At 40.9% G+C, this 13,793-nt stretch overlaps 1 protein-coding gene across 1 annotated transcript in view; it reads left to right on the plus strand.

Moving 5' to 3' along the window:
• The window catches only part of zfhx3b (zinc finger homeobox 3b), a 126,543-nt gene extending 117,271 nt beyond the window's left edge, over positions 1–9,272 (plus strand). The window contains exons 11-12 of the mRNA XM_017032549.2: positions 17–2,098; positions 2,528–9,272. Of these exons, the coding sequence (XP_016888038.1) occupies positions 17–2,098; positions 2,528–4,314 (3,869 nt within the window). The 3' untranslated portion in view covers positions 4,315–9,272. The remainder of the gene's footprint in view (positions 1–16; positions 2,099–2,527) is intronic.
• Positions 9,273–13,793: the final 4,521 nt, after the last annotated feature.

Below are 13,793 nucleotides of genomic sequence, written 5' to 3' on the forward strand. Positions count from 1 at the left end.
CTGTACACAGTTGTTCCTGCAGACCCTAGAGAAACCCTGACTTCTATCAATCAGGAAGTTGTGCACCCACCACAGACTGAGGCACAACACCATCGACCTCAGAGAGAAGAAAAGGTTCAAGCAACTTCGAAGTCCACCAAACATTCATCCTCTTCTTTCTCTCAGCAGCAACAGTCCTCGGCCTCTCAGAACAACCAAACATTGTCTCAAAGCCCCCACATGAGCCTCAATTCACACCTGACCTCTGCCTCACAACAACTAGCACAACAGCTTATTCCTTACCAGTGTGAGCAGTGCAAGATTGCTTTCCCTTCGTTTGAGCACTGGCAGGAACACCAGCAGTTACACTTCCTCTCTGTGCAAAATCAGTTTATCCACCCTCAATTTCTTGACCGTCCGATTGACATGCCTTTCATGCTGTTTGATCCTAGCAATCCTCTTCTGGCAAGTCAACTGCTCTCTGGGGCAATGCCACAGATTCCCAGTAGCTCAGCTACCTCTCCGTCCACACCTACGTCCACCATGAACTGTTTGAAGAGAAAGTTGGAAGAGAAAGCTGGCACTAGTCCAGGAGAGAATGACAGCACAAACAGTGGGGAAGAGCCCCAGAGAGACAAGAGGCTTAGAACTACCATCACACCTGAGCAGCTAGAGGTCCTTTATCAGAAGTACTTATTAGATTCTAATCCAACACGTAAAATGCTTGACCACATTGCCCATGAGGTTGGATTAAAGAAGAGAGTAGTGCAAGTCTGGTTTCAGAACACCAGGGCAAGAGAGCGAAAAGGCCAGTTTAGAGCAGTCGGACCAGCACAAGCTCATCGCAGGTGTCCCTTTTGTCGAGCACTGTTTAAAGCAAAAACAGCACTTGAGGCACACATTCGCTCCCGCCACTGGCATGAAGCCAAACGAGCTGGATATAATTTAGCTCTCTCTGACCAAGAAGGTTTGCAAATAAAAATGGATGCTTTAGAGACCACTAGTTACTCACAGATGGCCTCTGCAAATACTGATGGACAGAGCTCCTCCATGTCCCCTGTAAATAAGGGCTTGGACTTGTCTCCCAGGGCTCTGCTGAGCCCCTCTTCCATCAAGGTGGAGGGAATGGAAGAGTTTGAGAGTGCGGCCATGTCTTCTGTGAACCTCAGCTTTGATCACAGCAAAATCGATAATGATGACTGTTCTTCTGTAAACACAGCCATCACAGATACAACCACAGGTGATGAGGCCATCGCAGACAATGACAGTGCAGACGCAAAGCACAGCCACAACAGTGGTGATTACATGTCTAAGTCTGGAGGCTCAGTCCCCATGCTTGAAAATGATGACCAGATGTCTTCAGGGCTTGTCAGCCCTGCAACAAGCTACTATGCTAAGGACTATGAAAATGAACATATAATTGACCACAGTGAGACCTCCAGCCTGGCTGATCCCTGCTCGCCAAGTCCTGGAGCCTCAGGAACCAGGAGCATTGACAGTGGAGATAGACCTGGACAAAAGCGCTTCAGAACGCAGATGACTAACCTCCAGCTAAAAGTGTTGAAGTCCTGTTTCAGTGACTACAGGACTCCCACTATGCTGGAATGTGAAGTACTTGGTAATGACATAGGACTTCCAAAGAGAGTGGTTCAGGTGTGGTTTCAAAATGCTCGTGCCAAGGAGAAAAAGGCAAAGCTCAACATGGCCAAGCACTTTGGAATAAATCAGACTTCCTACGAGGGGCCGAAGACAGAGTGCTCATTGTGTGGTGTCAAGTACAGTGCTCGCCTCTCTGTTCGTGATCACATCTTCTCCCAGCAACACATATCTAAAGTAAAAGACACCATAGGCAGCCAGATTGACAAGGAAAAAGAATACTTTGACCCAGCCACTGTCCGGCAACTTATGGCTCAACAAGAGATGGATCGTATTAAGAAAGCCAATGAGGTGTTAGGATTGGCGCAGCAGCAGGCCATGCAGCAGCAGGGAATGTTTGACAACCCAGCTATGCAGGCCCTGAACCTTCAGTCAGCCTATTCGAATCTCCAAGGCATCCCACCTGTCCTTCTGCCAGGGGTTGGTGGCCCCTCTCTTTCCAGCTTTAACTCGTCTAATTCAGGTACGACATTGATTTGCGCTTTTCAGGTTATTGTTATATGTTTTTTCTAAATTTAACATGGAAGACATAGAATATGGAAAAGGAGCAGTGGTGGCTTGGTGGTTAAGGAAGTGGACTTGGTTCCAGAAGGTTCAAGTCCACCAGCTGCCAAGTTACCACTGAGGTGCTCTGAGCATGGCACCGTCCCCACTCACTGCTGCCCTGGCTCTTAAAGCTGCCCACTGTTCACTTTGGTGTAAAAACAGAGGTTACATTTGGTTGTGTGCAGTGGTGTGCTGTGTCACAATGACAAGTAATTAAAAAAGGAAAAAAACAAAACAAATTTAGTGTAGCAAAACTCATTCACATTTTTTTTTTAATCGTTTGCATAGTAAACTGTTCTTCTCAAGTGATTGTCAATAATTTTGTGTCTGTGTTCCACATTTCCAGCTTTAACTCCTCCAAAACCTTCAAACCTCCTGAACATGCCAGGTGCCAGTGTTCCCTCTCCCAGCCTCCCCACGTCTGGATTACCCAATAAACCTCCATCTTCATCGTCTGTTGCCGCATCCAGCCCATCACAAACCAACACATCAGCTTCCCACTCCAGCCCTACCACATCAAGTTCAACTTCCTCAACTACTCAGTCCAGCTCCAGGCCCGAAGCACCCAAAGAACGTGATACTGAGAGGGTCAGGGAGAAGGAAAAGCCCAAGGAAAAGACGGAGAAGCCTTCAACTCCATCGTCCACTGGAAGCACCCCTGCCCCTTCCACTTCAGCTGCCAGCGCCAAGAAGGAGAAACCAGATACAGCTATGCCTGCCACCTCTATGCCTACACCTGGCATGGAGTATGTGGTTGATCCTGCCCAGCTCCAGGCTCTTCAGGCTGCTCTGGCTTCTGATCCCACAGCTCTACTCACCAACCAGTTCTTGCCGTACTTCATGCCTGGCTTTTCTCCATACTACACTCCACAGATCCCTGGAGCTCTCCAAGGGGGATACTTGCAGCCTATGTATGGTATGGAAAGTCTCTTCCCTTACAACCCAGCATTGTCACAGGCGTTGATGGGTCTGTCTCCAGGGTCTCTACTGCAACATTACCAGCAATATCAGCAGAGCTTACAGGAGGCACTTCAGCAGCAGCAGCAGCAGCAACAGCAACAGCAGCAGCAGCAACAGCAGCAGCAACAGCAGCAGCAACAGCGGCAGCTTCAGCAGATCCAGCAACCCAAGGCGAGCCAAACTACAGGTCCCTCTCAGTCTTTGGGGGATCGTAAAGAATCTGCCAAAGATGCTGTAAAAACAGAGGAGCAAAAGGGCAACTCCAGTAATGATCCCCCCACTTCTTCCTCTTCCTCCACCCACAACAAAGTACCCACTGAGCAGAATGAGAGGGATGGCAAAGCTGGTGACCCACATCTGGATCCATTCATTGTCCCCAAAGTGCAGTATAAACTGGCATGCCGCAAATGTCAAGCCGTTTTCACCAAGGAAGAAGCAGCTGTTACCCATCTTAAATCGAACTGCTTTTTCGGTCAGTCTGTGGCAAACCTGCAAGAGATGTTGATGCGTGTCCCCAGCAGCGTAAGTGCAGGGACTGGAGGTTTCTATGACTGTCTGGCTTGTGACACTACGTTGGATGGAGAGAAAGCACTCAGTCAACATCTGGAATCGGCGTTGCACAAACACAGAACAATCAAACGATCAGCCAGAAATGCCAAAGAGCACGCTTCTAGTTTATTACCTCACTCTTCAGCCTGCTTCCCCAATCCTAACACCACATCTACCTCGCAGTCTGCCACTCATCCCATCAGCAGTCCCACCACTCCGCCAACGACATTGACCACCATGCCATCCTCCGCCGCCTCCTCTTCTTTGTGCTCCACCTCGACCACCCCAGTCAACACCACAGCTGCCGGTAAACCCTGGCCCCAGGCCACTTTCTCCAGAGCTTTAGCTGGGAAACCCAATGCCAGTCCCTCCTCTTGTTCCTCTTCTTTTCCCCCAGTGTCCTCACCTTCAACGGTTACCTCAAGTTCATTGAGCACCTCAGGAGTTCAGACCTCGATACCAACAGACGTCTTTACTGACGAGTCTGACTCTGACAACAGTCAGAAGTCAACAGACAGGCCAGGCATGACGGTGGAGGAGCCGCAGCAGCCTGGTTTTGTCAAAGACAGTAGTAGTTGTAGTAGTAATCTTGCTAGTGTAGGAACAGACTCCATCAGATTGTAAAAGAGCTTTCAGTGATGAACAATATTTAAAAAACACAAAAAGACAAAAAAAACACAAAAAAAAAACAAAAAAAAAGAGCAGCAATGTTAAAAATACATTAAAATATACAAACCAATTTCAGAAAAGATGTGTAAAGACTAACTGCAATTCCAAAGCTTGTAACCAAAAATTTAAATGTTAGTGGATTGTTTTCCCATATCAACATGCTGGTTCCATTTTTATTTTATTTTATTTTTTTATTATTATTATTTTTTGTTTGTTTGTTTTTAATTTTACTCAACTGAAATACATGCCTACTAATATATGAGAATAGAAAAGATCACTGCAGTTATGTTTTAGGTGAAGGTAGAGGGATGCTGTACTGTATGGCAATGGACTGCCTCAAAGTTGACAAATGGCCTACGAAACCTTTCAAAGAAATGTGCGTCAACAAGCTGTCCCTTTGTTTTGTAATGATTTCTACTTAATAGCACAGTCACAAAAAGCCAGTATGTACTGTATGGGAGAATAGTCTATCAGTTTTCTTGCTATTTAAGCATTCAGATACCAATGGCTTGCAAAACAAAAAAATTATGTAATGTCTATTTTATTCTCAGGTCAAAGCTCACAGATATTTTTTTTCTGTTACAGAAATCCATTTTTACACATTTTGTTCTCATCAAAAGATGAACATTTGTTTTTCTTCTCCTTCAAAACTTGATTTATTATTAGTAAAAACTTTTTTATTATTTGAAATTCAATAAGGCATTGTTTCTGGGCATTTAAAAGGGGGAAATAATTTTAATATCAGACGTCCTTTTCTAAAAAGGGAGAAACAAGCAATCCCAGACATGGAGAGCACTGCAGAAACAATTATGGGCGAAAAAGTGTTTTGATTGAACCTAAAAAAAAAAATGACATTCTGTATTTATGATAAATATGAACAGTTTCGGTGTTAAGTAGATTGTTGCATTGGAATTGAATTGAAACAGTATGGTAGGTTGAAAATGAAAAGTTGTTGTACATTTAGCTTTTGTATTGTCCAACTTTAAGACACTTCATTTGATGTTGTCTCGGTCATTCCAATAGTCTAGATCTATGGACAGATAATTTATATAAAGTTTTTTTCCGTCTTATTCTCAAATATTTGGGCGACATTCACCCAAACTCTGCTCCTGATGAGGAAGGACCCTCTTTTAGAACTATTTAAATTTTATAGTAGGCTTGGTTTTCTATTAACCAAGATAAAAAAAAACAGATCCCGGGTGAAATATTGAAAGTTTTATTTTTATTTAATTTTTATGTTACCTTTGTGCACTTATCACTGTCTGACTTCTATTTCTCACTCTTCTTATTCTTCTCGGTGCACTTATTTTTCCTCTGCTCCCCTGCGTTTGTAGATTTGTACGCTACAACGCAGGCCTCTTTGTTCTTCATGTAGTGCGGTTACAGTCTTTATTTTCATTTTGACATTTTTGTTGTCATAAATGAAAAACGAAAAAAGAAATACTAATAATAATTCTCACGCTTTAAGACAAAAAGAAAATCCAAAGACGAAACACTTTCACCATTGGTGCATAAAGATGAGAAAAGAGGCTTCTTTATACTTGAGAATTTGTTGCTGTTTTTAGTGGAAAGAAAACAAAGTTTTAAAAGATAAAGGAGTACGCATCAGAGCTGCCGCATTTGCTTCTCTGCGGGCAAACAGGTAGCTTTTTTACGTAAATACCAAAAACCAAAAAGGGCCCTTGTCCTTGCATTGTGGAGTAGCACCGTTACAGAGCCATTGCAGTTTGTAAGATAGAGGTTATTATTCTTTCTTTGACTCTTTTGTCACATTAAAATGTCCATTTTTTAAAAAAAAATAAAAAAAATGTATAAGGTCTGGTCTTCAAGGACATACGTTTTGCTGCTAATGTAGAATTTTGAAAGAAAAAAGTACCTAGATGCATGCTCATTTTGCTTTTGGCTAAGCTTTAACGAAAACAAACAATAAAACCAATTTCTTGCCTCTGCGACACCTTTTTTTTTCCTTGTTGCAAAAACGGAACTTTGAAGACTGTGAATATTTGTTCCAAAGGACATTTTGCCGAGTTTAGTTTTTTGTTTGATTTGTTTTGTTTTGAACATACCAATGTTTGAAGCCAATGATCTATAACATTTGTAAAGACCAGTGCATTCCAAACGTCACAATGGATTTTTCTTAAGTGAGGACTGATCCTGTTTCATTCAGTTGCTTTCGATCGTCACTTCTTTTTGTTATTCGTTTAAAAGTGACTAAACTGTTGTGTAAATTCTTTGTGTCATCGGTCCCTGAAAATGGTGACCTCCTTATGTCATTTTTGTGCTGGCATGGAACGTTGCTGAAAATCCCTTCATCCAGTCAAGGTTGTTGCTCACTTGTTAAGCAAGTAATAGTGGTTACCAAAAAATGTATATAATACATCTGGTACTGATGTGTCTCATAGGTTTAGTAGCATTTATGCCAGTTAACATACAACTAGTCTGACAGGGAAATGATGGCTGTTTTTGCTGAGGTGTCATTGCCCCCCCCCCCAGTTTTCCTGGGAACATGACTTGTCCCATGGGTCTGCAGGGTGCCACTATCCCACATAGTTTACAGCTTTTCAAGGGGCATCTTCAATCCAAAGCATTGTTTCTGGAAAAAGTAGGAGGTTCCTTGGAGATGTCCCTTGTTTTCAAATACTTTGAATGCTTTCATGTCCAAAGAAGTCACCAACCTCTGTTTATTGCAATAGAAATCCACGGGCATAATTATCATCGCCTTCCCACTGATCCTGAGATTTTGTTTTCCCTCCAGCCCCCTACCCAGGCATATTTAAAATTTGTAAAGAACTGACTGACGTCACACAACATGGCTTATATTCACCCCTGAAAAAATTCAGGGCAAAATCTCAGAAATATATTCAAGTGCTATGTGATTTGGTGTTAATACCTACAGCATGCTGTTGAAAGTTGCTAGATTTGTTTGGAAACGCTCTGAATTATCTCATGTCCAGTTCCCTTCAAAAGAAGAAAAAAAACAATCCTAGGTTGTACAGGTTTTTTTTTTGTTAGTTTTTTTTTTATATATTATTTCTTTATTTTAATTTCCAGATTATGTCAGACATTCATTTTATTTTTATATAAGAATTTCTTTTTAAATGTTTTATATTACTTTATTATAAATTAACATTAGCTTTAATTTGAATCACAAAAATTGAGAAACAATTTTGAGAAAAATATGAACTGGCCACTTTATGGTGTAATAATGTGCTTTCAGTCAACGATAAAAGTCGTCTTTTATTTCCAAAGTGAAATCTCTTTGGCTGTTGAGCCAAAGAGAAATTTAAAATCCCTGCATTCGATTTTTTTCCCAGCATGGACTGTGTGTGTAATTTGATGTTTGTGTGAGAGATTTTTTATAAGTCATTTTTCTTTGTTTGCCCTTGGATTTTTATTTTGTATGTTACACACCAAAAAGAAGGGAAAAAAAACAGAACCACAAAGCTGGATTTAAACAAGTGAAATTTAGAAAATCAAAATTCAATGTTAACGATCAGAAACGTGAATAAAGACAAAGAAGCACTGAGCAGTTTTTACTCTGATTGAACATTTGAATGTGGCCAAAGCTTTATGCATCTGAAACAAACAAAAATACACCTGTCCCAGAATTATTGTGTATTTGACTGTGGCACACAATGATCGTGTGGATGAATAGATCCACTCTCTTTTCAGTGTGATACTTGATTCTAATGGACATTTTCAAAGACAGGTAACCAGAAGGTTTTGCTGTAGAGGTCCATCTTTGCCCACTGTGAAAATGCAGTTGTACCTGTATACAGATATAGATATATTTAAAACAAAATGTCATCTTTTTTTGTTGGTTTCTTTTGAGATGAAGAAATAATGACGAGGAAAAAAAAAAACTGACTCGGGGAAGCTTTTAGGAGGACTCGAAAGGCTGTGGGCACACCAAAACTGGGCATGGGAGCCAAAATGGGCTCAAAACAGCTTTAATATCACCTCCTTTTCGATTACTTCAAACTATGTAATGGAAATGGACTCTGGAACCAATGGACGTGAAGATGAAACTGAACTGTTGTGGCTTCAGCTGCCTGCTTCTCCTTTCTGTCTGTCTTTTTTCTTTTCTCCAGCTCTGCCTCTGCTTCTGCTTTTAACAGACGTTGGACGTCCACAGTACAGACAGAGAAAGCTGCTTCATTTCACCCGCTCCATGTCGCTACCTGTTTATATTTCCTCGTACTCGTCAGCGGTTGACGAGTGCGAGCTCTCCAGTCAAATGACGGCTCACGTTGCTCTCTCTGTTGATTACATCTTCTCTAAAAAGAGAGAGAGAAAAGAATTTCACAGGGAAGGAAAAGGGTTCTCAAAGGTGTCATTCTTTAAAGAGGCAGTTACACTTAAAAAGCGTATTAACCAAAATTAACAACCAAACTAACAACCAAACAACCATTTGCTCCAACTTGAAAGATGAACTGTTACTTGGAGCTCTCTGTTCCTTTGTGACTTCTGGTGCCACAATGTTTTTTTAATGCTTTTAGTTTGTTTTTTTTCTTTCTTTCTTTCAATTACTTCTCCTTCGAGCCTCATAAGCATGGCTCTGTGGTTCCAGGCAGCCCATCAGAGGGTAGAAAAAAACAGCCTTGCAATGTACAAAAAAGAGCAAGTTAAACCAAAAATGTTGTTCTTGATGTCTTTTCTATACTGTAGTCTTGTTAGCTTTTTTGTTACTGTAATTATATGATGAAGATTTCCAAACTGTACCAAATTACATGGAAACTAACAAACATACAACCATACGGAACTTCAGACTTTTAAACAAACTTTTGTCACAAAACCTTGTTGTCCTAGTTAAGTTGATTGTAGATGGTAATTGAATATACTCCTTTGAAAATATTTCATCAAGTATGTTTCTTGCTCATTGTGATACATTAAAAATATGAGCATAAATTGCAGCCGCTTGGACTTGTCTTTCATTGCCGTGAATGTGTCGTGTGTGCATCTATCGTGTGTCTGTGCTTGTGTACCTTTTTTTATTATTCGTGCAAAGTCTAATGTAACATGAACAGAAAATAACACCAAAAAAACAGGGTTGTGTTTGTAATAGATGTGTTTGTCTTGTTCTAAAATCACAAGTTATTAACAAAAACACAGGATTATTCAATATTCTTATTTACCATAAATTGATCATTAGATGATTTATTTTTACGTTAGGCTCTACTGTGCAAATGCTGCCGTACTAATGCTAATGGGTTTGAGTGAAACTCACTCAAACCCATTATAGTAATTCATCCTTCAGTCATTGTCTACAGGCTGAATCCTTCTCAGGGTCTTTTGAGGGGCTGTGGCCGATCCTGGCAAACACTGGTTGAGGGCGGAGGACACATTAAACCAATGAGTGTCCGTTATTTTTTATATTTTTTGGCTTGACAGCTCCAATTCAAATAATCAGGCTAAAGTGCTCTACCTGGATTTAAAATGTTAAATATATATTTACCAATTTAAAGTGAACAAACTTTATATCTACATTTTACATTGGGATAGTGTTTAAATTGATCCAGCTCTATGGGACAGTATGATTCAATTCTTACAGTTTATTGTCAGTACTGCACTATGGAACTATATTTATATATTTTTTTTTAATTTGGCTCATGATCTAGCAGCACTCCTGGAGATGTTTGTGGACAGTGAGAAGCAGACGTCCTGGAGTAAAGTCAACATAAAAACTCTAAACAGAAAGAACATCAGTTACCACCAGGGATTGAACCCTCATCCTTCTTGCATTCCCCCAGATAACTAACTAATTAATTGTATCAAAATGTACATTTTGGTGGTTTTATAGCACATGTATATAGAAAACAATTATTCTCAATTTTTCTTTGTAATTATTGATTATTAAAATACCTTCTGGCAAAATAATCTTCAAATACCAGGATGAAGCATAGGTTAGTCTGAAAAATATAAAGTCAAACCCTGAGAGATTACTTTGACTAACTGGCAGAGTGGAAACAAATCAATTTAACAAGTCACCCAGTAGTTCAACATCTAGTCCTGAACTTTTTAGACAACTGTCCGAGAGTACACTTTTTTACTACTAAGTACTAGGAGATATTTCATAACAGCGAGTATGTTGTGGTCGCTCTGTGTTTTTGTCTTTCACAACAAATTCATTGCAGAAATATAAAAATGAGGGTTAGCAATTATGAATTATTGAAAGCAAGAGTCGATATCTCTGGACTTTTTATCTCTGGAATTTTATTGGGCTGCATCTGTTTTAACAGGAAGAAAAGTAAAGTGAATGCATAAGTAAAATTCCAACAAAACACCATTTCCCTTTTGAAGTTTATCCTCTAACAAGCCCTTTTATTAGATAAACCGACACAAACATCTATGTTTTTACACTCTCCTTCCTTCATTCTATGCCTGAATAATTCTTAGAGGAAATTGCAATATTGTCTGCTTATTTGATATTTCAAGAAAGATTTCTATTTTTATGCATCAAAACACATTCTCACAAATGTGTTTTCCAAGGGAAAAAACCTACAATGTCTTAGTGTGAGGAGCTTTCAGATGTTTTTTTGGTTTTGTTTTGTTTTTTTTTGTTAAGATAGAAGCCATCGAGTGTCAGGCCACAGGCAAGATTCATTGTCCATGTTGAGCCAATTAACACACAAGGGCACATCCCGAATGAATTAAAAACACACTAATCTGATCAGTGTGAAAAGCAAGGCCATTTCCTTCACATGCCTGGACCAGATGGCACTCTCACTCAGATGTTGCATTGAACCGGGCCAGGCCTAGTCACACAGTGTGAAATTGGGTTAGTGCCATGGTCCTAACACAGACCTTGGGCACTTTCTTCCTCCCAAACTGGCTCTTGTTTGGCCTAAAGGTACAGGGGCAGCCTTGTCAGTCTTTGTCCTCATATTAAATTATCATCCTCACTACAGCAGTCTGTCCAGTCAGACAGGGAGCTCAGCCTTTTACATTGCTCCAGTAAATAACCAGCGACATATACCACAGAATGTGCTCTGACCAGACACAGGCCCTGCTCTGTTGGATTGAATATCACACACTCTACTGATGAATCATCCATGGTTGGTGTTGCCAGACTTGAGGTCTACTGTGTGCTCTGCTCTTCAGTTGTAGCGATAACTTGGATCATTCCTGTGTAAATGATTAAAATAGTCTATCTCATCTTGGTTATCATTTGTGACAATGCGAGAACCCAATCTGAAATAGTAACTGCTGTATTAAAAACTACCATAAACAGTAATAATAATCCCACAGTCATAGTCAGGCACAATGGAGCAGTTCCTTTAAAAAGGCCTTTCTTTCCTGCCAACATTCTCCAATCTTCAGAACTTGCCAAGCTAAAACTGTGATTCATTTAAATTGTCTTTGGCAGTATTTTATATTATGCAGAATAATATGCTTGGACCTTAATGAGAAATCACCCTATGCTACGTGTGCTAGCAGTATTTAGGTTTCAATTACCTAGCCTAAACTGAAGATGTACATTACCGCATTACCACAGCTCTTACTGATGTGAAGGTCAGAGCGAACTATTGACCTAATCCATGATTTTGGATTGTGGGAGAAAACCAAAAGAAAAAAACAGAAACAAAAGGAGAACAACAAACTCTAATTTTTTCCTGTATGTCAAGACCACTAACCACTCTTTCACCGCGTTGCCTCAGAGAGGGCTTGTGTTACCATCATTGTGTGTTAACCACTGAAAGTTTCTGGTTCAATAGAAGCACGACTGTAATGGATGTAACTGCAAACCCAGGCTGCTGCCTACCTTCAGCTTTTTCGGTGTTCTGCTCTGTGACATTTGCCTCTTAGCAAACGTTTTATTTTACACTGGTAATTCCATCTAATCTGCCAGATTAAATGACGTTTGTCGATCACTACTTTTCCTAAAGTTATGTTGGTTTACACACATCAGTGTTGGGCTTAACCTGGATTAAGTGTGTAGGCTGAGACCCCCCGACCCCCGTCCTTTTCTAGAAATCCACATTATTGGCTCCCCATCTGCATAGGGCTCCTGCTGGGGAGCCGAGGTGTTGAGGGTTCCCTGGAAGGCTGTGGGCTTTGCCAAAGCATTTCCTTTCTCCAGAACAGAAGATCAGGTGTCGCCATTTTCACAGCACCTTCTGGTTCTGTTTAACAGGAAATGAGGTCCATCAGAAGAACTCTGACCAAAACTGAGCCAGAATGGGCCCTGACAGGCAGGAATATTAGCCTGTGACGGCAGTCAGTAATTGAATGATCGGCTCCCCCCTTTTCTTTGTAATGAAGAGAATATGTGCTGCGAATGTATGTGTCCTTCACTATCCTCCGTGTGCCCTCTGCCTTCTCTTGTTCTCCCTCTTTCTTTCCCCTTTAATAAATCATTTGTGGTGCAGAATAAAGGGATAATTTTACTTTACTTCAAAGTGCTTCTCACGGTGTCTTTTCTGTAACCTCAAAGCAATGATGCATTTAAAAGGCTTCCAACGCTGCCTCCGCTGTGCTGATAGTGGCGTGAGAGACGGAGCTGAAGTACATAAGAGATCAATTATCACACCTCATTTTGTTCTCATATGCAAAATGATAATGGGTGGACCATGTCAGACCTGAACCATGGGGCGGTGTATCCTTTCTCTTTAAATGTGTTTCACAGATTGTCTGAAGGGGTCTGTTAAAGGCCTTTAACAGTTAGAAAGCAGACAGGAAAGAATTTGGCTTCTCCTTGATCTGTCTTCGAAATGTCCCTCTGTGGACAAGATGTGAGGGTGATAAATCAACAGGATTAATCTAACACTCTGCATATCACTGCACACCTGTAAACACACTGGACATTTTGTTAAAATAATCCCCGCCTGCCGTGCATAAGTCTTTGTCATCAAACAGTAGAACAACCGTGATTCCATATTTATGCGAGACAGAGTGGATTAGTCACAAAGAAGGCTTTGGTTCAAGGCAGTGCTGAGGGAAGGTGATGCTGTGGAGAAAGCAGGAGGCACAACTTAAAGGGTGCAGCGTCATATTTCACTTAGCTCACGGGGATGAATGTAAACCTTAAGAAGAATTCTCAATATAATGAATACTTTGAGACTTGTTAATATCTCTCCGACTTGGATTGGTATTTTTTAAACTTTAAACAGAATCAGTCGCAGTGTATTGCTGCTGGAATGCCTGTCAGACTGCACCCTGACCCTGCTCTGGCTGCTATAATGATGGGAAGATGAAAGAGACGGACCCATTCCCAGGCTGCCCTGTTAGGGGGTGCAAGTCTGTGAAATGGAGAGATAATGGAGACCAGGTGTGCTGTGGATGCCTGAGATACTCCTGAGTCAGTCTGAGGGCTCCTCTTAGTGAGATAGAAGGTACACTACCACCGCTGCAAATGGACTCGGCCAGCATCCAGTTCTTTTTACTAACACAGGTTGAGAGGGAGGGGTAGACAGAGAGAGAAAGAGAGACAGAGA

Source organism: Cynoglossus semilaevis, chromosome 5, assembly GCF_000523025.1.
Source record: "Cynoglossus semilaevis isolate Cse_v1.0 chromosome 5, Cse_v1.0, whole genome shotgun sequence".
NCBI classification, from domain to species: domain Eukaryota; kingdom Metazoa; phylum Chordata; class Actinopteri; order Pleuronectiformes; family Cynoglossidae; genus Cynoglossus; species Cynoglossus semilaevis.